A 25719-nucleotide genomic window follows, 5' to 3' on the forward strand; every position below is an offset into this window, starting at 1 on the left:
GGTCTCCCAGGGAAAAGTAATAGTCTCCCATGTGACAGGGGGAGGAGGAGATGTTCACCTTAAGGACATGCATTGAAAATAAATCTGAAACACATTTCCCTCCACATAACCCAGCTCTTTACCTTGAAATTGCCCTTTGGAATTTAGAGTGGTTACAGAAAGTCTGTGAGCAAGTCTTGGGCTATGAAGACTATCAGATGGCTTACACTGTTCTTGAGATTCGTTTCAGTAGAAGTTGCAGGAAATATAGGTTTAATTCTTTTATTCAAACTCAGTAGATGGTTTGGGACAATTAATTTCCAATTGTTTCCCAGTAGAGCAGATTTACTTGTATATTAATGAGGCACAGGTGTTAGGCCCCTGGTGCCTGCATGCCTGGGAGGCATATTTAGGTTGTTTATCTAGTCAGCCATAGGTACTGCAAGGTACTCAAGCTTGCCTTTAACAGTTTATACAGTGAGGCTTTTTAATTTTTTGATGTTTTTTTAAATTTGCTAGCACCTGTTAAAATTTTAAAACTGATCATGTAGAAAGAAGTAGGAGTGATTTCAATAGTAAATAGCACTAAATGTTAAGGAAAGTCATCTTCTATGATGCTTAACTGCCCAGCTTGACATTAAGAAGAAAAGAAGGTTCATTTAAGCAAATACGTCATGTGAAGAGCTAATACAGTCAACAGTGTACTTTTCTGTTGCATATTTTTGGAATAGGTACTTCTTTGTCTACAGCTGAAACATGAATGTGCTTATATTAATATTCATTTTTCTTGTTTATTCACTGAACTGCAGTACCAACATTTTAGAGGAAATGGAATAGCCTCCATAGACATTATGAATTTCAGTAGCTGGCATAATTATAGCGATCTACATATTCATTAAATCCAAAGAAGAAATGTGTCCAAAAAAACAGCCATGCGTTTAGAAGTGGTACACAACTAAATATATACATTTTAAAAAGTTCCTTTCCTCTGCTTATCCAAAATTGTGTAGTGTCGTATAGTCCTTAAATCAGCTAAGGCTTTTTTTGTTTAAATGTTCATTCCTTTTGCTTTTTCAGTAAAGAATGGGAAGAACTGTTTGTAAACAACAATTACTTGGCAACTATACGGCTGAAGGGGATTAATGGGCAGCTGAGAAGCAGCAGGTTCCGTAGTGTTTGCTGGAAGGTAAGAAGAGAAAATATTTATTTACAGTTTGTGGTTGCAATATATCAACACATTACCTGATGCGCTGGAAGATTATTGATGCAAAGAATCATGAATTTTCCAAGAGACTTCATCCCAATGTTTTCCTACTCATTTTTGTAATTCATAGGACATTTGCTAACCACATTGAGTTGCTTTAAAGCTGAATAGCAGGTAATAGCAAAAGAATCATAAGAAAGAGTATCTTTGTGCTGGTGATATGTTTAAAATTGAGTGCCACAGAGCCATCTCTTCTCTCAGTATCTGTGCAGGGAAGTCATGCACTGGAAATAGAAAGGAAGTTTGTCTAAAAAAATTATGGTTTTGTGGAATTTGGGACTGCTTTAAAATCAGTCTGATGCTTCTGCTAGCAGGTTTTCCCAGTGAAATGAGAAAATGAAGACCAATCCCTCTTGTAATGGCTGGATGGAGGGGGAAGCAAGGTCTTCCGGAAGCACAACAGCTCCTTCGGAGTCTCTTACTGTATTTTTTAAAGTAGCAGGGGAAGGAAGAGAGAAAGAAAGCACAATAATACTGAGATGCTAGATAAAGTCCAAACAAATTTTGTTGCAATGACATCAAGTCTTCTGTTGTGCACTAACTCTGATAGTAGAGAAAATTTTTTCTAGTAGAATTAACTGTGTGTTAACACTAATCAATTTAAATTACCTCTCTTGGAATTTTGCAACCGTCATTTTGGCACAGAGACCTATAAAAGGAAATTCAAAATAGTCCTTTATATAAATGAATGAAAGTGAACGTTCGAAATTTGAAATGTATGTAGCGTTGAACTAATTTAAAGTTAATGAAAATATTTTATTCAGCAAGCCAGATTAATATATGCCACCTGCATTTTTTTACCAGTTTGCTTCTTTTTAAGTCTCTAAGTTAGGAGGCCATAACTCAAAACCCTGAACTAACACAAGGATCGAGTACTTCACTGTCTACTGATTAAATCAAGGAGTGGTTTTATTTCAGAAAATAGACAGGGTTCATTTGAGTGTCCCAATATGGATTAGGGCTCTGTTGTTAAGTTCTGAAATTTTAAAGGGTTTTTTAGTAATTTAGGAATGTTTTGTGTTTGTCAGTACTTCTGTTTGTCAGTATTACTGTTTCTTAACACTTCACAATGTGCAAATAAAAACACTGAAAAAGCAAGAAAATACTGGGGTTTTTCCTTGTTTCAAATGCAATTAAATAGTATTTTGCACTGGATGTTTCTTTCTAACCCTTTTTAAAGACATGAAAAAACTGAGATGTAGGCATTCTCAAGGACTTCCTGCAAAACTGACCCTCTTAGCTGTCTTGCAGAATTCTAGAGCATGTTTCATGTCTTACATTGGATATATCCCTTAGTGCTTAGTTCCTGCTCTGCATTTGTGGTTCATTTTAAGCACGTTGCATTAGGTCATCAGTGTTACATAAATAGCTTCAATTTTTGTTTATTTCTTTTAACCTCTTTCCATTTTGTTTCTGCCTTGGAAGTCACCATCAACTTTACTGAAGCTGTAACAGTTTACAAAGCTTGAGTTTGTGGTTTCAGTTGACTTTAGTGCTTAATTTTGCACTGTAGAACTGCTGTTGTTTCTAGCTACTTATTTATGGGCTAGAAAGCACTAAAACCAGGAATATTTTATAGCTCTTTGCTTTCTCTTTCTCTCTGGGGTGGTTTATGCTGTCTGGTAGGATTTCTATGAAAAGCTATGTAAAACTGATGAAACTTACTACATTTACTTTGTTTTGCTAATAGTTATTTCTGGAGGTTCTACCCCAAGATAGAAGCCAATGGATTAAAACCACTTCAGACTTAAGAACGTCTTACAGTAAGATCAAAGAAATTGTAAGTTGGTACAAAATAGGTTCTCATACTTTGACATAGATATTAATATTTATAATATAACAGGAGAGGATTTGATTTTTTGGTTTTTTCCTGTTCTTACCTAGCACATTACAAACCCTCGGAAAGCAGGACAGCAGGATCTGATAATCAACAACCCACTCTCTCAGGACGAGGGGGTAAGTTGACCCAACACATGCTACTAAAATTCTCATCTTTTTCATACTAAGACAAATGAGTTCTTGCTGAAGTAGGCAAAATGGCAGGTGCTAAAATCTCGCTCCTAAATGTCCAAACTGACTTGTGTTGACAATTGTTTGACAGGTTCTGCTGAAAAACTAGAAATGCCCGTTTCCGGGTTGATATTTTGATTTTTCAGGGCTTAACTCTGGAAAGGCTGTGGTAAACAAAAAATCAGTGCTGGACTACAATTAGTTTCACAGCATATCCTTTCTTTAACTGATACACTTTTTCATCACTGTATGTTTTCATTTTATCCATAAAATGGCTCTGGTTTAAGGAGTGTTTAAACAGTCAATATGAAGTGAATGCTGTTAACAGAACACTGAAGTAGCCTCCTCTGGAAGACTGTTCAACCTTGGAAGGTTTTCTACTAGCATTTTGTTATACCTGGAAAGCTTTTAAGTATTTTATAGCACATATCTTTAATCTTTTCTATTAATTATGTTACATTGTTACCATCAAAATTCTTTTTATCAATTTTATTAAATAACTTAATGCCATGGAAACAATATGTTTGGCTGCATTTAAGAGATTTACAGCCAAAAAGTCTGTCTCAGCTATCTTTGGTGATACTACTCCTGTTTTGTCCACAAACAGAAGCCCGTACTTCATTTACAGTGTGGTACTGTGCTCCTTATTTAATTTAGAAGGAGAGAGCTCTGCAGCTGTTATGACTGTGCACGTCATCAAAGTATTCTTGCATCCAGCTGGACAGAAAGTTGTGTCAAATGTAAAGGATTTAAAACATTTCTGCTGTAGTTTGTCATTATACCCAGTAGCCCAACCTGCTTTCTGCCTCTGGTGTCTTTAGGATGTAGAAGACAGAGGTTAACATGTCAGAGTATGTGGCAGGGGATTAATCTATAAAGCAAAGCCACAGGCCAAATCAGACATAGGAATGAAGAGCAAAGTGCTTTGAGCCTCTGCTGTGACTTAATGTTACACCCATTTAGTGTCCTGATTTTTCCTTCCTTTTTGCAATGCAGCTTCTGTTTGCTTCCTCTGTTCTGATGGGCCAGGGTGGGAGCAGGGACAGGGGAGTTTCAAAATGTGGTGTAGCTGCATGAAAAGAGTTGTGAGTTAAAAAGGTACTCCCTGTATGTAAGACATTGTCAAAGATATAAATATTTTTGAAGTTTAGGTTTTTTCCCATTTTGTAACACAAATATAGCAACTAATTAACATGGGGTTTTGTTATTTTACTTACCTCCCCATAGACAGCATTAATTTGCTTTCTCTTTTCTTTCTGAGGAGCATAAACCACCATGGCAAAGAATTGTTTACAGGGAGGCAAGAAATTGTGGAAGTATTGTACAGACTCTGTACTGTATTTCATTCACTGGTGCTGCTGCTATCTGAAAACTTACCTTACCTGCATGGAGACTGTTACAGATTTTGCTCCATCTGTATTTTGATCAAGTTACCATCCCTTTAAATAAAGAATACAGTTTCCAATACTTTTTCTGGAGCATACAATTAACAGCACTTTCTGACTTCTTTCAGGTTAGCTTTACAAAGTATTTGTAAACAAGGCATGGAAACGAGAGAGAGGATGAAAATGGTCATAAGCATAGCTACAGAAGAAGCTAAACCTACTTCAAATTCTTGTATTTAGTATTTTTTATTTTGACAGTGAGCTTTAAATACTCTGGCTTTCCCTTTCAGAATTTTATAGAATGGCCAGTCTTGATCTTCAGTGTGGATTAGAATGATGTCATTTTCATAATGGACATATGATTATCATACACTTACTTCCAAACACTTTCTTATTATGGATATTGCAGCAGCTTCCAGTTAAACTCCATACATTCATAGGAGAAACATGGTACAGTCCAGTGATAGACACCTTTTTTCTTGAGTGAACAACTGAATTTTTTTCAGTTGAGTTGCTGGTTCTGGTAAGTTTGACTTCATTGCCATTCTAAATACTCTTCCTGGACCCCAAACAAGTAACTCACAAACCTGCAGCCATCCAGTGAGCAAATGCTATGAGCCTAGAACAAGGATTCAGGAATTTGAATGTTTTTATTTCTGATCTAAACTGACTTTCTCAGATATGTTGTGCTGGTCACCAACATTCTTTATCTCCCATAAAATATTGATATACCTACCAACCAGGAATGTTGAGGATTAATTAGTTAATATTTGTACAGTACTTTGCTGATGTAGTTTATAAGCCTGAAGTATTAGTAGAAGTCTTGGTTTCATACAATTATTTTTCCTTATTTCAGAGTCTTTGGAATAAATTTTTCCAGGATAAAGAGCTTCGAGCAATGATTGAACAAGATGTGACGAGAACGTATGTAGATCTTTAGGAGAAGTTGCTATATATCAATTTATATCCTGCATTTTTATGTGGTATACATTATATTGTGTTTTCTTGACTTTGGTTACTGTAAGTGTCAGGTTTGTTGAACATGAATGTGTGGAAACATACATTAAAAGAATAAAAATACAACTTCCGTGGAGTAAAAAATGAGACAATCTAGCTGAACATTAAATCCTGGAGATTTATTGGTATCATTGAAGAAAAGCTCTTCTAAATTAAGATATTAGGAGGTGTACTACTTGTGAAATTTAAAGTAGTTTTCTGTATGAAGCGAAGAGAAGGTAAGAGAAACTGAAAGGTCTTTTAAATAAATTATGATCATAATGAAAGATCAAACAGATTACTTTCTTAATTCTCAACACTTAATACAATCAATAATAAAAGAGCAGTTTGAAATTAGTAAGGGAAATGTCACTCATGTATAGAAGTTGAGAGAAGTTTATCACTATTCTAATTTTATTTGTCATATATGCCTTTTAAAATTTGTCCTGATATTACTATGATTATGTTTTCATCTTCTTGGCCCTTAGGTCATTCCTGTTTAGGAACTTGTTTGAGTTAGAACACTCAGTTACTGAAAATACTTTTTTTCAGAGTGCAAACATTGAGTGATGCGTAAATGTAATTAAATTCAACTACTGGTTTGCTACCAGGTGAAATTTTACTATATTGCAAATTTTTGTCCTTATAACTTGAAAAAAGTGAGGATAGTCATAGATTTTACAAATCCCAAGCTTACACATTTTCATTTACAGGAACCAAGTCATGCAGAAGAAATCATTGCAGTCTGGTTTTCAAATATTTTACATGTCCGTCCCTAGACCCATTCTTGAATGTATTTTGCCATGAGATGTATAATTAAAGTCTGAGTATACTTTCATGTGCATTCTCACAACAGATGGTATTTTTTGTTTGTTAAAGGAAGCAGTTCAGGATGTACTAAGATTAAAATATATATGCATCTAAACTATAATTGGAGACTGAAAAGTTGTATGAAGGTTATGGTGGATGTAAGACTATTACTTAAATATATATGTATACACACACAAAGTCGAGGCTCTCACTGTGGCAAATGGCAGAGTAGTATTCACTAATATCAGTAATAGTCAGTAAAGAAATTTTCATTTATGCATTTACACAAAATAATGTCTACTTGAAACAATAGTGGTATACATTGTGTCATCAATAGCAAAATAAGTCAAGCAATGAAGAAGCAAAATTTATCAGTGACATGAATATATTTGATAAACTACAGGCATTTTGTATGTATGCTTGTCTGTCTGATCATAACACACAGTATGCATTTTTACATATAGATATGTATCTATTTGTAAACTATACTTATTTTAAGAAGCAGTAAGTTCTACATTCTGTGGCTTTAGAATGTAAAAACCCTCTCTTTTCATTTCCATTCTTTAAATAAATCCCTGGAGTTAGAATTTTAAAAGTTTAAAATTCATCATTAATTTACAATGCTTTTTATTAATGGTTAAAATAATTATTATATTCAATTACCATAATCATTAATTTCTAGTTGCTGTTTCTTATTTAATGAATGTTTTTATAGGCTTTGTCATCTAGGTCAGTCCTCCATCATCCCACAGTATCAAGTAAATAATGCTGTAGAGAGTGATGCTAACTGCACACAGAGTAGCAAACCAGAGTTCCAGCTATCAAATCAGTGAAAAAATTACTCTATAATGCTTTTGTTAGAATTCCCTGAAGTGTAGTAATAATAAACAGGAAAAGGGGCTAGAATTAGGCTCCTAAAATTGGTATTGGTTTAAATTGGTTTAAACTGCAGGACTTTGCTATCTAAAGGCAACTGGAATAAAGTTTGTTCATGTGTGAGTGTTTGTTCCTATGCATTTTGAGAATCCTTATCTCACCTAATAATTAGGTCTGTTAAGTCTAGACACTCACAGCTGGGTTAATCATGCTTTAGAGTCTGTGTACCTGTAGAATTCTAGGACACGAATCATCTCTTCCTAAAGTATAAATTTAGTTTTTGTCTGATGAATCCCACTGTAGAGAGGTACGGTTTTCTTCAATAGTTATAAAAGGCTTCTAGCTCACCAGTGCCTAACAAAACTTTAGTTTCCTAAAGTCAGGTGAGAGAAATACAATCCATAATGTCTACATACAATTTTCAGCCTGTTGCATAAGAATTACAGCTTCCAATATTTACAAGTAGGAAAGGATATTAAGTTAGTCCCAACTCATTTTTAAAAATTTTTAACAATAATCTGCAGGAATAGCAATCAGCAGATTGGCAGATGCAAGAGCATTTAACTCAAATCAAAATACCAGGTTACTTTTTGGCATCAGAATGGACATCTAGGGTTGCAAATGGCTAGATTTCATGACCCTCTTTCTATCTCCAGTATTTTAGGAAACCAAAATGCTTAGGGGGCATTCCTCATAGACTAATCAAGTGGATTTCTTCTCTTTTGTAGTAGTACTTTTGTATATTGGACTACTTAGTTTCTGCTTCAGGAGTTACAATCACAGTTTAGGATGATAGAAGGTGTGTGAAGGTGAGTAGTGGTGGGTGCTGAGGTTCCAAACTTTCCATCCCGCAAATAAGAAAAAAATAATTGCCAACATAAAAAAGGCAGTGGAGAAGCAATTGGACAGCTACATTCTTCCTAAGTATGTGGAAGAGATGGAAAGAAACAGCAATCCATTGATTATGATCCTCATTTCTGTCTGCCACCAAATTTGTTTTGTGCATCCTTTGTTTGCCAGCCTGTTTCTTCAAACTTCCATGTCAAATTCTGGCTGCCTCTGGTGTAGGGGCCCCTAAATCAGCTGAAGGACTATTTTAGAAAGTTGTATCTGACTCACGCTGGTCTTCACTTCTAGAAAGCAGGGACCTGAATGCACCATTATTTACTAATTGTAGAGTTGTGATAAAACAGTCTAGGAAAATTCCCATGTCCTTATGCAGGCTTTCTCAGAGATGTAATTAAATGTAATATTCTCATGTTCATGAAAAGCATTCTTACCTTGCTGATTTGAGGATACTGTATTTCTTTAAAACAGAGCTTTAATCATAAAGTGACATTTTCCACAAAAATCCATCCTGAACTGATAGTTCCCTCATGATCTCTTCTATTTACATTTACTATAATTAATACTTCAGCCAGCTTATTCCTGAGTTCATTATTATCCATTCCATCACAATCTCTGGTATTACTAGATCCTCACAGATATCTCTGTGTATTTTTGAGTTTTCTATGTTAGTCTTCTCTTCCTAAACTTCATAGGGCAGGCCTGAATAACAGTCCTTCAGAAATAATCTCTTCAAACCCCTAAATTATGTCAATTGCCATCTGCTGTAATGCACTTTTGGTCTCAGCTGTGTCCTTCCTTTACAGTAATGTGATTACTACAAGTTCATACAAGTTTCCAAATGTTGGTTTACCATTACCTCCACCAGGTGCCAGGAAAATGTTACACCTCTCATCCCAGTGCCTCTCTCAGGACTTCAGCATTACTGTGTTCAAGGCACGGTGTCTTCTCTGCCTTGGCTCTTTATTCAGCTCCTTCATCCAAGGATTTCATAGCACCTTTCTAGCCTTAATTAGTTCTGTTTCTGTGCTTGCCTGTCATCACCTCTGTGAGATGACCACAGTGATTATCAACATTAATAGTCTTATCTGAAGTAATTTATTATGATTTCCTATATTGTTGCTCTGTGACAGGCTTTACAACATCCTTAAATACAACTGGTCTGGAGTATAGCATTGTAGCTCAGACCTGGGAAATTTGTTTGAAGAAATCTGATTTCAAACCATGTGATTTAATTTTAAAACTGACAATACTACAACCTTTTTTTCATCTGTCTAGCCTGAGGCCTACAGTTGTCGTCTTTTTTAAGTATTCTTCTGTTTTGCTTTGTCCAACTTTACCATTTCCTTTCTTTTTAGTATTCTGCCTTTTCAGATTTTATTAGTTATTGCTCTGTATAACTGTGGAGCAATGTGGTTTGGGATGTTTGCTTTATGAAACATTTTTTTCCAGATAGTTATTTCTTCAGTAACAATGAAAGCACCTTTGTTTGTGCACTTACTGTAATTTTAAATTACGATACATCCTGCATAACCACTCTATTTTGTCCTTCCATTAGTCAAGGAGCAGGAAGCACAGGTGAGAGTTGCTTCAGAGTAGTTACAGACTGGAAATATTTACATTTTCGGTATGCATATAACAGGATTTTCCCAGAAGCTTTTTTTCTTTATTCTCACACAAGATCCACTTCATTCTGGTTCACTTAGGATATTTGCCCAGCCAGATTATTTTGTAATTGTAAAGTTTATTTGCAACAGCTGTTAAAGACAGTGAAATGTCTAAGTGTGTTATATTGCAACAGATACCAGTAAGAAATACTAGATTTTAGGATACTGGTTTTCATGTCAATTATGAGATAATTAAATAATCTTGTCATCAAATGATAATATTCTTTCAAATATTAAAGGAATATTGAACCTTTGTGTATATGCATCTTCTGACATATTCTCATCCATTCTTCCATTTCTTCCATTGTATTTCATTCTTTCAGATCTCTAGCTTTAATGAGATTAAAAGGGATTAGTTATTTAAATATAACTGTGATATCATCATACCTGTGTAGCAGACTGGTATATATTAAAGAACATGGTTTATAATTTCGGTTGCAAAACAAATGTAATAAATCTTTAGAAGTATTTTACTCTAGTAGCACCCACAATTCACAGAGCAGTGGGAAAGCAGACAAGGGAGAGGCTCTTACCTAAAACCTCTTCTAGAAGACCAGCAACTGGCATTCTGCGCACTCTGTTGTTTACTTTTGCTGTATTGCTTCATTTTCAGCTTTCCTGAAATGCAGTATTTCCAGCAAGAGAACGTAAGGAAAATTCTTACAGATGTTCTGTTCTGCTATGCCAGAGAAAATGAGCAGTTGCTTTATAAACAGGTAATGAAAATACTGTACAGGTGGCATTCATTGACTCAACATTTTCTATATGGTTTGACAATAATGTACCTCTGTTGTATCTGAAGTTGTATCATAATGCTGAAGTAATCAAAGAGCTGCTTGTCAGCTGGTTGGTAAGTAAGTTCATTGAATAACATATGCTTTTTCCTCATAACACAGTACCTCAAATTGTTTTCTTTAAGGCTGCTAAGTTTTCTAACTTCAAATTTCTTTATAAACATCTTTGTCATTGGTTAAGAAAGAAAAAAACCAAAGAAAGGCTTTCTCTGCTTAGGTAAAGAAAGAAAGTATGCCACAGGATTTTAAATGGTACTAAATAAACAAAAGGCATAAATAGTGACTTCTGAAATTTAGACAAAGTTTACTATTTTAAGTTTTATGTAATATTTTAAGTTCTTCCCCGAAGTGCTAAAGCCATGCAGTATGTTAGCAAATAGATCTTTATCTAACCTTGTAGCACCCAAATACAATGCAGCTGACAAAATCCTGAGTGAAGGATAAGGGTGCTACAAAATACCACTTACAGGGTTACTTAAAGGAGAGTCTGCTCAAACCATTTTTGATAAAATGGTAAAGAAGGCCTAAGTAGCACTAAGTCTGTATCCACAGAGTTAGTAACTTAATTTATTTCACATTTGTTCTGAAGGTTTTGAAGTAACTATAAACACTATACTGTATTCATATAGCAAGACTAATATGCAGAGTATCAACCCAAGTGTATTTGTATTTGTTTCTTCACGCAATTATCTGTAGGCTGAGTAGAGATTGACAAACCCAGGGATACTTTGTGTGCATGGACAAAGGATAAACTGTAGAGGAGCCAACTTCAGGTAGATAGGAAATTTGTTAAGACAAAAATACAGAGATTCAGTAAATGTGAAGATTTTTATAAAACAATCTATGCTTTCAGACATAGTCTGTGATCACCCTGTCCTCAAGCCAGGGAATAGGGTTATTTCATAGAAACAAAGAACATGTGAGCTGAAGGAACAGTTACTTCTGAAGAATTTCTTAGAGATTATATAAAAAATGGACTATATAGTTATCAAACATATGAAACATCTATCAACTGGTTATTTTTCATGTTTGACAGACAGTGAGCAAGGAATGGTCTTGCATGAGGACAATAAAAATGAGATCTAGGAGCTGTGTTTTGAAGGGCACTGCTTAAAAAAATGCTTTGCAGTATTCAGTCTCCTCTTTCTAGTGAATATAGGCCAGAGGACTGATGATGGGAAAATGGAAGAACACATTCTAGCTAATTTAGTCTATCATTTATTGAACAAGAAGTATTATTTTACTCTTTGATATGACTTAAAAGGACTTAATTACCCTCTGCTCATATTTAAAATCCTCTTGATTCCTTACCAAGAAATAATACCTTTCTATATAGGGATGGAATATTTAGCCAGATCAAATTTAGAAAGAAAAAAAAGTGCTGCGTTTCATCACAAGCTGTTAAAGCTATTATTTTCTACTAGGTGACACCCCGTTTAACATAGACCATATTGTTAATAGTTATGGGATTTTATTGAATTAATGAGACTGTTATCATGTAGTAGAATGTCTTGCTGAGTTAATTGAAACTGCAGAGATTATATAAATGGTATTAATGAACTTTGACTGCCTGATGCCTCAGCTTTAATAAAGACTGCTTGGTGGGCTAAATGAACATAGGCGGATAAAAGAACAGGTTCAATTTTGTGAGCCTACAGGCTGTTGACAAAGAAAACTTCTTTACCTCTGTTTTCAACTGGTGTGCATCAGTAGTGTGGTAGTTCCAGGAAGGGATTGCTACAGGAAAAAGGGGAGAGGAAGTGCAGAAAATTAAGTGAATTTGGATCATGAAAAACTGTTGATTTAACCTCTCTGAACTGTGTTTAGTATATCACCCAAGTCTTGTGGTGCTGTGCCAAATAGCAAATGATTGTGGTTTTCCTCTCTTGTTGTGGACATGTGTTACTTTTGTTAGGAGCTTTGTGTTTTTCTTACCTCATTTTAAAAGGGTGGGTTTGTCTGGTTGGTTTTTTTAAACAATAATGCTCCTTTTAGCTTATTAATAAGATCCTCCTTTTTTGTCCCCATGCTCCTCTCTTTCTAGATAACATTTTTTCATGTCCACCATTACCCTTCTCTGAATTAGCTGAAAAAAATAGCCTTTGGTAGCAACAGGATATGTTTTTTCCTTCTTTTATCAAATACCTATCTAGAAGTCAGTCTCCCTGATGTAGTGTTTTTACCAGACTCAAGCCCCAATTCCCATGAAAATTTCCACTACAGCAAAGCCTAGCATATTTTTGAGAAAATAATGAAGGTTTCCATTTATTCATTGGTAACAGATCATCTCCAAGTTGTTGTCTCCACAGTGACCTGAATACAAAGCCCAGATTAAGGAGCTTGTCTTCATTTGCAGTTTCCATCATGGGGACTGGTTCTGTTGTCGTCCATGAGAATTCCTCTGTCTCATTTGTATGACCATATACAAAAGATACAATTGCCATTGTAATTATAAAACGTGGCCAATGAATGGAGACTGATATTTCTGTCTGTCAGCATCTGTCCCTACCCGATGTTATCTTCCAAAATATTTGGAAAAATTATAGTTCCTTGACAATTTGCATACTTAAAACATTCTATTGAAACTATTACATAGCATCAGCATATAGTCTTACAAGAAGCAATCAATAATGTTTGTTTAATATGCATATATGCATGAAAGCTATCTTTGTAGTACGGTTTCTGGGGGTTTTTTGGCCAGCCTGAAGGAACATTTTATTTGATAAGGAAAAATGTATTTCTATCCCTAGTCAAATGAAGTAGAATGTCGTGGAGCTGTATTACAGATTTTAAAGGCAGAATCTTCCCTGGGATCACTGCATTTTTAAATAACAGCTATAAATATAAAATCTAAAGAGAATAGTGTATTGTACTTAAGAATATGTAAAAGCTACTCTTAGAGTTCTTCTGTAAGAGTGGTGACAAAGTTCTGGTCCTAGTTACACTGAAAAGAAATAGTGAAAATTAAGCTAAATCACTAGGCTAGCTATTGTTGGTTCATGATTTGATTGCCCTTAGAGAAGTCAGTATAATTTTGAAATGCATTGATTTACTTGTCTTTGTAAAAAGGCTATAATTCTGGTTTTCTTTCTAAACCATAGACTGTATTATGGAATCAATATTTTGTTGTAGCTGGGAAGTGTCATAAAATTATCTGAGCTCTGTCAACTTATTTATTAGCACTAAAGAGTTTTAGTAAACTGTAGCATTGAAAAAATATGTGTATGCATATTACACTGGTAGGTTTCTTGCCAAGCTAAAAATATCTAAACATTTGAAGTACTCTTGTAACTGAAAGATCAGAGGTATCTTTTTGAAATCCTGATATTTCATCATCTGTTTGTTTTGGTTTTGTTATATGTGGGCAGCCACATTATGATTCTATTTTATTATAGAGTTGATATATTATTATGTTGGAAGAATGTGTGATGTGCTTTTATCTTTTATAACTAATTCTTATTTTATGTCCTCTTTCTTTTTCTTCCGCTTATATGTTTGCAGCTTAGTTGGTAGTTTTTTTAGATAGTCAAGTTTTTTGGCATTTCCATTTCTCTTATTTCATGTTTAGTATATCAGGGCGAATAAAAGATTAGACGTGGAACTGTTTGTGGAACTGTTAATTAACCGAGGGCTCTGTGTGTGGAAATACAACCCTGGTTATTTAAATATTTTTGCCACTTATATATTGTCTAATCCTGGACCTTTCTCCTTTGACATGACCATAGTATTTTAAGAAATCAAAACTTGACAATTTGTAATCTAACCCGTTTGTGGTGTTTTACATCAGCTTCTGAAATAAAATGGCTGTATTTGGGTTTTGGTTTTCCTAACTGAATTTTTCTTTGGACTTCATCTTTCAAAGTAGTCCCTAGAGGTTCAGAAATAGGAAGGGAAAGAAGACATCCAAACTTCAGCCTGCCATTGAGGCTATAACAGTCATCTCAGTCCTTAGGAAATTAAAATTAAATTTCCTAGGATTTCAGTTGATAGCACACAGAGAGATCGTGAAAACTTTTTGTCAGGGTCCCTTCCCCCTGCCATGTGGTCCTGGGAGAGGGGCCCTCGGGGGGGAGACACGGGGTTTCCCTAGACCCTGGTCAGCCTCATTCCCCATTGGTTGTTTTGTGTTCCCCTGCCTGGGCAAGGACCCTCGGGTCCCGTGATTGAGCAGTTCCTCGGCAGATCCCCGGCCATGCAGCTGGAGAAACAAACATCTCTGAAATATCTATCGAGAATCGGTCCATATATATTTCTTTTCCACGGGCCTCGTTGTTTGATACACGTGTTACAGCATCCCCACTCTAACAACTTTTGTCAAAATTGTCAAAAGCTATGCCAAGCATACTCAAGATAGTTAATGATGTAGAGAGGGCTTCCACATCTGCCTCTTGGGTCAGTTCATACCACTTAAGGAAAATGCCCATTATTTCCAATAAAAGTTCAAGGTTTTTAGTAGTTAGTGGATCTGCTCAGTACATATGAAGCTGATAAGCTAACTTCCTGGTGCTGAATACTCTTGTATGGAATATCAACTGATACACTAGCAAAGCAGCAAGGTCGCTTACAAGCATGTAACACTTCCAGTGTTCACATCTGTCCATCACTGAAAGGGCTGGAAAAGCAAGTGCAGAGGCTTCCTGGCTTGGAACTGCAGCCATTAAAAGTAGAACATCTCCTATCAGGGGACCCATCATCTGACTCCTGACAGCAACCCGAAATGCTGTTGAGCTTGATGAACCAGCCACAGTGCTCCTTCTGCAGCAGGATAGATGAGATAGTCTTCCTGGAACCCCTGCGTGCCCAGAGCACTCACCTGGAGTCAGGACTGAGGCTACACTTGATGAAATAGTTGCACCCTTGAACTGGAGCACTGCTGGCAGCAGGTTCTTCCTCCTACAGCTGGGTAAGGACTCCATCCAGAGCCAGTCCCAGCAGGGGTAGCCTGGGGACTTGGCACCAAGCCCCAGCTGTAATGGATGGTTTTGGGCAGAGGTCAGGAATGCCATCCCCTTAGAGTGATCTTGTGTCCAGAGACAGACAGATCTCAATCCTTCTTCCCACATTCCTTCCATCACCAAAGGGCTTCCCTCCCTTCGTTTGTATGGCTGACCCCTGCCCCAGCCTGGAGCCTGCGTAGCTCCTCCCTGATGTCCTAGTCCCAACACTGGGATCCCAACGCTCCTGGGTGGCCCAGACATGCTTCTAATGCTGGCCCAAGTCCTCAACTGCCCACCCATTTTTTTTTGTTCTGATTTCTGCATATTTCTATATTTTTTCTGTATGTTAATGTAGATTGCATATGTAAGTAGTACTCTGCAGTGGAACAGTAGCAGGTCTTCTATGCATTGTGTTTAATGAGTTTATTTTGAGTGTTGACATAACAACTTAAAAGAAAGAAAACCAAAAAACCCAAAAACGTATTTTAATTTTCATGTCCTTAGAAATGCAAGTTTCGTTTTCTTTCCCAAATAGCTACTCTTGTCTCCTTTAGAGCCTACTGTTACACTTTTGTCTACGGTTTTGGAACATTATAAAATACAAAATAATTTTACATTTTGTAATTTTTCCCTATTGCAGATCTCTGTACTGTAGATCATTATTATAATTATCATAAATAAAATTCATATTTATGAACATAGATCTTGAAGTAAACTGCCAGGTGCAGGGTTGCCTACCATTGCCAATTTGTTGTGTGTTGTGTTAGAAAAAGGGAGACTAACTTGTTTCTGTATATTATAGAGGAATAAACACTTGGATTTAATCAGGATTTAAGATAAAAGCCATTGATTATGAAACTGTTCTGTTAAGAATGTGAATGAATGTTCATGCTTTTAGTTAGTCTGCACCTAATATTGCTGTCTGCCTTATGCTGTGCATTAGGAACTAACTGTTATATGACTGGAAAACCTAAATATACTTTTGCTTTTCCATTTCTATTTAGGGCATGCATGAACTTCTGGCTCCCATTGTCTTTATCCTACATTGTGACCACCAGGCTTTTTCACATGCCAGTGAAGCTGCACAACCAAGGCAAGCATTGCATCTTATTTGTATAAAATCCATTTTCTTTAAAAAATAAGTTGGCTGAACTATAACTTAAAAATATTTGTTCCATAATTCTTTGTTTATATTTCATAAATTAATATCAGACATCATTTCATCCTTGTGCTTTGATGGGAATATCCTTATTTCATCTTTCCTACTACAGCTTCTGAGATTGGCCCCTTCACAGACATTGGCTTGTGAAAAAATGGGGAGACAAGAAACCTAAGGGAAACTGTGATCTAAAAGCTTACATACCTACCTGCAGTTCCACCTCATCCTTATTGCCAGAAGTGGTTTCGGTTTTGTCATTGCTGAGAGGAGACAGATTAGTGAGCTACACTCACAGAGTAGACATCTTACCACCGACACTCTTTCCTCGTATCTTAAAAGGGGAAATAACCAGTGAAGACAAATTGTTGAGATTGGTATTTCTTTCATCACCTGCAGTGTTGTAGCTGCGATATCCAACTATTCTTTGCCTTTGTAGTAACATTATGTTAAGCTATTGAGCCTCCATTTCTTTCAAAAGTGTTTATGTGTGTATGCACGCAGTCATATTCATACATATAAAATATGTCATCACACATGATTGTCTGCTTTTATTCTTGCCCCATATGTAAGGCTTTTGTTTTTATTAAAAAAAAATAAATAAATTAGTTTCATTCTTGTGATATTTAGGACATTCCATTTGGTTTTTTTTCACTCTGTTCTGGAGTCCATCTGTGAATAAAAACCAATTTAATTGTGTGTGCAATATAATATAACCTCTGTAGGTACCTCTCCATGTGACTGCCCAAAGGTGGTTAAGCATTAAGATGATTATTTACAAGTGTGTGTTTTTATTCAATGTCTGTCCTTAGATATCCTAAAATGACCTAGAAGATGCTCTTCAGTGCTAAGTAACTTAAAATAACCATGTGTTATGTACAGCATTCTGTTCCATCCCCACTGAAAAAGTAGAGCTAAGCAGCAAAGTAGATGGAAAAGAGGTGCTGTCACTGATTAATTGCTGTTAAAGTACAATAAAAATGCAGGCTATTAAAACAAAATAAATTAATGTTTTGATACTGCATATTTGACCAGTAACCATTTTTTTTTTTTTTTGTTTGGGATAAACAGTGATAGATTGTGCAGCAATCAATTATTCTAGATCAAGCATATTCAAATAATACATTGTGACATTCAGTAATTTGTTATTTGGAATAATTAGATGGTTACTTCATTGTAGTACAGACAAGGCAGCTAATTTGTTTTTGATCTTTATAAAAAGGAAAGACTTCATTTGTTCAATGGAGTTGCTCTTTTTAATTAAAAAGGCTAGTTTTCTCATTTGCACTTTATATGAAACTTGGCTTATAAATACATAATAGTACATGCAGAACGCTGACCAAAAATAAACATTCACATTTGGATTGTTCACTGTTGCCTTTTTCAGCGAGGAAATGAAAGTTCTTTTGAATCCTGAATATCTGGAACATGATGCCTAGTAAGTTTTAACAAGTTTCTTTACATTTAATTTGCTCTTATTTGTAATTGACACCATTATTTAACACCAAGATTCTGGGTTGTTCCCTTTCAGTGCGATGTTCACACGTCTTATGAAAACAGCAGAGCACTGGTTTTCAACTTTTGAACATGACAGTCAGAAGGTAAATATTGCTTTAAAATCTACTTGTGTTTTTAAGCAAATGTGATTTTAATATGATTCATGTTACTTAAAGCTAATTAGACATCTATTAACTTGGTTAAAGCAGTCTCAAACAAGTTTACAATCTTTAAAGGTTCTTCAGAATCTGGTCAGAAGCACTTGTGGAGTGTCCTCCTATCTGTTGAAAGATCACTTGATAATCAAAAGCCAAGTGTGCAAGCACAGATTTTTCTGTATATAAGTGATGTTCTTGCATAGCATTTGAAAGACTGCCTGTCATAGGCACTTCTGTGTCCAAAACCTGTGCAAATGTCATGTTAAATAAAAGTCTGTAGGTAAAGTATTAAGCTTTGAATTATTTTCAGCTGTTTACAATACAGACAATTTGCTGTGAAACTGAAACTTTAACCATAGACTATCTATCAAAGGTCAGGGTGTATCTTTCCCTGGCATAATCACTCCATTTCGTTCATTTTTTTCCTCATAACCTCGGGATATTCAAACAGAGGGAATGTCTGTGCCTTCAGATCTCTTGTGTATCTGTACGGACCCCACTGAATTTAGTATGTTGCTGCTTTCATAAAGCTTTTGCAGTGTCCTGAGTTTAGTTCTGCAGAACTCTCCTTTGCAAGGACCTTCTAGAGACCTTGCCTAAATCGTGCATGGCAGGAAGAACAATTCTCTCAGTCAGTTGCTCAAGATTTCCTTTGACTATTTCTTTTCCTTTCTCTTTCCATCTTTAAGTTTCCCTTTTTTTATTTGTGTGATGGAGGGTATGTATGGAGGCTCTAGCAAAATATTATTAATGGTATTATGGGTATTGCTGAGACTTTCAGTGTATTATATCCTAAAAGATTTGGCCTCCAAACTTAGTTTCATCTTGATTCACTCCAGCATTTTTTGCATAGACCATGGGGACAATATCTAGAGTTAACAAAAAATTAATGAGAATTTGGTTGGTTCTGGATGTCCATATGTGTGCACCAAAACCTATAGTTGCAAACTGTAATTAGGGAGTACTAGTTTGAATGGTGGTTTTGTCAGTCTAATGAAGAAAAAGTTGTTCACCCAAGACTCATTTAAAAGCATCTATTTTCTTTAAGTATTTAAAGTATTGTATATTTTATCAGATATGGAGCATTGACATCTTGGCCTAAGTTATCTACAGTTAAAAATTACTTGGATTTTTGTATAATTTCAGTAGCTAGGGATAAAGCATATGAGATACAAATTTTACTACATTGGCACTTTTATTTCAATAACAAGGCTGTGAGATATGTTTCTCTGAGTGTAGCTTTTCAAAATTCAGTGTATTCAAATGTATTTGTTCCAATTTCTGTGACAGTGGTGGTAAAGTCTGAGACTGAATGTTATTCCAGGAAATAACTAGGTCTGCTTACAGACTTGCAGTACTTGGGTAGAAGGTGAAAGTTTACATTGCCCTTTCCAGTCCTTTCATGGCATAAAAAATTAACAATGCAAAGAGAATGGATTAATATCTAGTTGTTTGTTCTTGTTCTTTGCAAACATGTATAATCTTTAATAATCCTTTCTTGTACATATGCCTTTTACAGTCATGACTTTGAGGGTTAGCTACATAATAAAGTGTGAATCTTCACAAAGGAAGCAATGAAAGCATGTGCTCTGAGAGACGTGTTACATTTTACAGCCTCTAACAGTTGTTTCCATTACTCCCAATTGCCATTAGAGGAGCTGCTCCAGCTACTCCATTCCCTAGTGGTTAATGAGAGAAATCTGTCTGCAGTTCATACTTGTACTATGTCCTAGCCTCTCTCTCCTGCTGTAGCATTTGTTTCCTAAATGCATGAATATATAAGTTGTATTAGTATCGACTACCAGCCATGCCAGTTCATGTTGTGGTACGTAATGTTTTGTGACAGAACTTGGTGACTCTTCCTAATATTTAGCTTAAGTTTTCAGCGGCATTTCACTGGTATTCATATTTAAACTGCTTTTAGGGGTGAATCTGGTGCTCTCCTATAAACAAATAACACATTCTGAGCCATCCCTCATTTTGTCTTTTTGTTGTGAACCACATCCTTTTAGGATTGACCATTTGTATTTCACGTTAGTAATAGATGACTAAACACATGCACTCAAATATTTTTGCAAGAATTAAAAGCTGACAAAAAGAAAATGGGTATTTTCTCTCACATGGCAAATAATTATATAGTGAGTATGAGCAGGGGCACAGTATTGGTTGGCCACTTGGCTTTAGGCACAGGCACTGTGAGTCATTCCTAGTTAAACATTTTGGCGGCTTGGTTTTATTAGCTTATTTGAGCATCTTTCTGTTTGGGCTGTTTGTTTCACACCAGCTATGTGATTTTTGGAGCAATTTCAGCTGACTAGAGGTATTGTCATTTTCTCAACCAAATTGCATGAGAGGAGACAACAGACATGACTTTGTTGTGCTCTAGTCATCCACCAAGCTTCTTGGTGGAGTAGACGGAATCAGGAGGCATGGACAGGCAAGGCTTTGTTACTGGCTGCAGCTGCTTCCTCACAGATTCTGTCATGCCTTGAAGATTTCTGTTAATAGGGTTAATTTCTGAGATGCTGATAAACTGCATTTTGATGGATACCATTTACTTATCTCGTGCTTTTAGAAATGGCAAGCCAGCACGTACTATTGGATGCACTTAGCCATGTTTGATAGTCAGTCAGTCTGACAGTCAGCAATGTGTCAGTGCTGCATTATGCCAAGGTGCACAAATGCTGCAAGTGGCAAATAACTCCAATTTTGGCACAGAGGAAGCTTGCATTAGTTTTGATATTCACAATCTTTCCACGCTTGAGCCAGGGTTTAATAATCTGTCTTCTAATTTTGTAAAGATGGCTTGAAACCCACAGACAACTAATGGTGTAAAGACTGAACTGAGTAATAGCTAGTCTTTTCACATTACAAGTTCAAATAAGCAGAGGGATTCTGATGCTGAGCTTTCCATATAAGGTTTTATGCCTATAATAAAGAAAAGCTTAAAAACACAGGTCTTTTGAATCATCAGTTATGAATGCATGAAGTGGTCAAGCTGAAGTTAAAGTCAACTTGAATAAACCACAATAAAGTTCATACCCCAGATGCATGCCAAATGATAGAACATGCACAGTCTACAAATACATAGAGTTACAGACTTTTATGATTGGTTTCAAAGATAAATTCATATGTTTATGAAAAAAATTAATATAATGACATTTAACATTAAGGCAATGTTACCATATCATGCTTTAAGAGTGGTTTTATGTATAGAAGAAGATTAGTAGATACCTATTTTCAATATTTTGCATTCTAGCATGTGACCAAGAAAATAGTGAAATGGGTCTGAAATGATAGGAAATAGCCATACAGTGAAGAAATAAAATTCAGGGTAGAAAGTACGCTGCCCAACTTGGTAAGAAAGAAGTTAACAGAATAATTTAAAAAATAAGTAGGAGAAATATCCTTTCTCAATGTACCTGCAGCTGTGAAGAGCCTTGGTATTTAACTAAGTGACAGCATTGCTTATTAGCCTCTAAGACACTAGATGTTTTATTTCAAATTTTTTTTTGTTAGACTAGCAAAGATTTTGAATAAATGCATGCCATGTCAGTGAGCTTTATTTGACGATCTGAGGGAGCTTTTTTCAAGTGATTTGCTAGAGTATCTTAAATGAATATGTCTTGGTACCACAATATCATCGTTAAATTACCACACTATAATAGACAGATCAGTCCCTTTGCTGCAACTTCCATAGCAAAGCAACAATTAAGCAGATTTTAAGATACAGTTTATAATAGTTCAGGTCCTTAAATAGAAATATATAGAAATCACTGCTCAACATCCTACCATATCTTCTGCAGTACAGAAATCAAACCATTAAGAAAAGGTACTTCAAGCAAAGAAGATCAACATAAAAAAGATACTTTTTGGTAGACATTATTAAATGTTCACTGCCCATTTGATTATTGAACCATGGGATTTTGAAATAACCATAGGAAACTACCTTGGGAACAGCTTATACAATGAAAACAAACTTTCTTTGATTGTTAAAAATAATGCTCTTTTCACGATATTGAAACAAGTGAATTTGTATTTTAACAATGTAAAATGCAATGAAGTCTCCTGAAATGATTAACCCTTTGATCTGGATAATGCTTCTCTATTAATATAGTGAGCAAAAGTGTAGAAAAACAGCAACTGTTTTTCAAACTGAAGCTTTTGGGTCAGAGGTCATGATGACAGATTGTAGCAAAGTCATTGCAAAATTCTTCTCTTCTTACTGTTCCAATTTTCTCTGTTTTATAACCTTAACAATGTTCCTAACAGATTAATTCTCTGTTTCCCTGTCCCCCTATCTTCCTCTTGATAGTTTTGACTTGTCCTTTTTTATTTCTCATTCTCCTTTTTACATGTTTCCTATTTGGTGCAGTTCATTACTTGCTGCATTTTTTTCTGGCATTCTGTCTCTTTTTCAATATTTAACTCTTTTGCAAGAAGAACAAATTTAAAGCAGTACTATTTTCAAGGATGCTAATACTCCACTGGTTTTCACTTGATGTGTGTTGTGTTGTAGATCATGGCATAGTTTGCACAGCCCTCAGGTCCAACCAACTGCTGTCTCATTGTTCTATTTCTTTTTTCCTTTAAAAGTTTCTGATGCATTATCAAAGATGTGTAGGTTTTAAGGTGCAGCCACCAGATTTTCTGAGCAAGGGAAGCCTGTTTAGAAAGGATTGTTTGAAAGTAAGTTACTTCCTATTTGGTATGCAATTTATTGTCCTCTGAGGGCATGTATTCTCTACTGAGTTACCATTCATCTGCTTTATTCTGGACTGACTCAGGCTGCTGATATTAAAGCTAAAATAAAGCTGTCAACACTTTGTCAGAGCATGAAAAGTAAAGCATGCACGTAAAAATTGATGTGCAGAATGACGGGCACTCCTTGGCACTCCTGGGAAGGGGAATCCCACAGTATCTTCTGCAGAAGTGGATACTTGAGATTCCTCTTCTGCTATAAAAGAAATTAGTTTATTTGGAAGCCAGTGTTTACAACAAACGAAATCCCTTTAGACAAAAAGGCTTCATGGGTTCTTTTATTCACCCTGTTTTCTGTATCTACAGGAGAAAGACGTGATGATAACACCTATGCCCTTTGCAAGGCCACAGGACTTGGGGCCATCCATAGCTATTGTAGCAAAAGTAAATCAAATTCAGGATCATCTGCTGAAGAAACATGATATTGAGCTGTACATGCATCTGAACCGACTGGAAATTGCTCCACAGATTTATGGACTGTAAGTCTTTGCAAAGCATTATTTAATTTAATTCCTTGGGGATTTTGTTTCACTCTATTAGGAAATTTTTGCCTTTAAATTTTGGATTAGAGGAATAGGACTAGAAAGAAGTACTTATCTCTTAGAATTTATTTGTTTTACAGCATTATAGGAAATGCCACCCTACTGTTGTAGTTGTGACAGTGGCATTTCCAGTGCAGATAATGTCCATTCAGCTACATATTAGAGAAGATGATGAAGACTCCTGTACTTACTGCATCAAGTACAGAGTCTACTTGGAGTTTTCCTATAAGAACACATGGGATAATAGGACACAAAAAACTGCTAGCATTGAGTGGTTTGTTCACTTAATTTTATCACCAGTCTAGTATCAGTGAACTTTTCCCTATTGTGTTATGGGGTTTTGGGTGCTGATAATACAGGGGGAGCAGAGGGGCATGTTAAAAGTGAAGGCAAGGGTGTAATAAATTGCCTGTGTACAGAGTCAGCCCCATGAAGCTGCTTCATATCTACTCGGCTGGTTGTATATTGTATACCCCCATTCCAGGGGGGCTTATGGGGCCAGATGTGGCTTTGGTTGTGGCCTTATCCATGTATTTGTGCAGCACTGATTTCTAACCATTTATAGCTGCTGTAGTCAGTCTGGGTCAACACAGAGTGTGCAATTTGTGTGAACCATGAATAATGGTGAATTGACTGTGGTTTTGAAGAAGAATTTTGCCTTCATTGTCTGGAATTCTAGACATTTGATTCATTTTGATCATTCCTTAAGGAGTTGTCAAGCCATATGTGCAGTTGCAGGGACAGAAAAAAGACACTTTTTTTTAAACTATTTTTTACAGTGATTTAAAGTAAGATTGCCTCTGCCTTAAATGAAAAAAAAAGTAAAGGTGTGAACTTCCAAATGCAATTGTGGATTGTAACAACTCAATAGAAAATAGAGAAAGGGAAGGAAAAGGTGACTGTGTAAATGTCAGGCCATAACTGCAATACTTAACACTAAAGTCTAATTTGATGTTACTGTAAAATGAAAAAATGCTGCAATGTAATATGCTCTCAAGAGAAGAGTTGAACTACTTATTAATAACTTATATTAGGAAGATAAATGTAATTCTACAAAACTTACTTAAATATATTTTATAGGTATGGGTTACCTACAGGGGAGGAAAAATAAGCCAAGGAAACTCAAGGTATTAAAAGTACAAAGAGGACAGATTTTCCTATTAGAAGATTTTTTGCATCGTGTATTTTCTTAATATCTTCACAAGTCTGGAAAAGAAAGCAAGCATCCCTAATAAACTTCAGGGGTAGTAATGAATAAGTAGGCTGTATAAAGATGAAGGAAAGCAAAAATAAATTGTTTCATTTATGAAGACTTATGAAAACTAAGAGAGAATAAAATAAGTTAAACTTCAGAAATTTGCAAACAGATATTTTGGGGCAAAAATAATTTGTAATGTAGGTATTAGTGTCAGTTTCAGATTTTGCCTTTCAGTAAGAGAAATAATTGGAAGAAAAAATTATACTTTAGCTCTAAACATAATATTATAATAACAGAAGAACAATGCAGTCTGGTGTGGCATAAATAGAACTGAATCTGAATAAAGAAATTTACAGTTAAGAGAATGAATTATGAGAGAGAGCTTCAGGCTGACTATCAGGAAAACCTTACTAACAGGGAGCTGTTAGACTGTAAAATAATATATCAAAGTTAACAAAGGAAAAACCATCAGAATGTTTTAAAAACAGGCTTTGAAAAGCTCTCAGAAATGGATGATATCATACAGACAGAGTCTGCATTGGCAGAAGAGGAAAGTAGGTTACCTGTGAGGTCATATCCTGCTCTGATTTCTGATTTGATATGGACAGGAGAAAAAGAAAGGGAAAGGAGCGTGACTGTGTTGTATTTTTCTCACCTTTAATGATGTCTGAACTCTCCAGACTAGTAATTTCCAGTAGTGAACCAGCTGACAGTCGGAGATGCTGCATCTTTTCCTGTATTTAATATTTCTTGAACTAGCAACAGCATTTCTTTAAACAGCTCAGGTTATCAGTAATTGCTTAACCTAACCGAAGTGCAGAATTCATCTGAGTTTTTTGTTGA

General features: G+C 35.6%; 1 protein-coding gene across 9 annotated transcripts in view; it reads left to right on the forward strand.

Moving 5' to 3' along the window:
• Nucleotides 1-25719, forward strand: part of TBC1D5 (TBC1 domain family member 5) — a 318486-nt gene that overhangs the window by 172931 nt on the left and 119836 nt on the right. For all 9 annotated transcript variants that reach the window (XM_039571945.1, XM_039571951.1, XM_039571935.1 and 6 more), the window contains 9 exons: nt 1057-1165; nt 2934-3023; nt 3128-3199; nt 5495-5562; nt 10447-10549; nt 16569-16657; nt 18108-18158; nt 18252-18321; nt 23443-23615. In XM_039571945.1, the coding sequence (XP_039427879.1) occupies nt 1057-1165; nt 2934-3023; nt 3128-3199; nt 5495-5562; nt 10447-10549; nt 16569-16657; nt 18108-18158; nt 18252-18321; nt 23443-23615 (825 nt within the window). The remainder of the gene's footprint in view (nt 1-1056; nt 1166-2933; nt 3024-3127; nt 3200-5494; nt 5563-10446; nt 10550-16568; nt 16658-18107; nt 18159-18251; nt 18322-23442; nt 23616-25719) is intronic.

Source organism: Corvus cornix, chromosome 2, assembly GCF_000738735.6.
Source record: "Corvus cornix cornix isolate S_Up_H32 chromosome 2, ASM73873v5, whole genome shotgun sequence".
Classification (NCBI taxonomy): domain Eukaryota; kingdom Metazoa; phylum Chordata; class Aves; order Passeriformes; family Corvidae; genus Corvus; species Corvus cornix.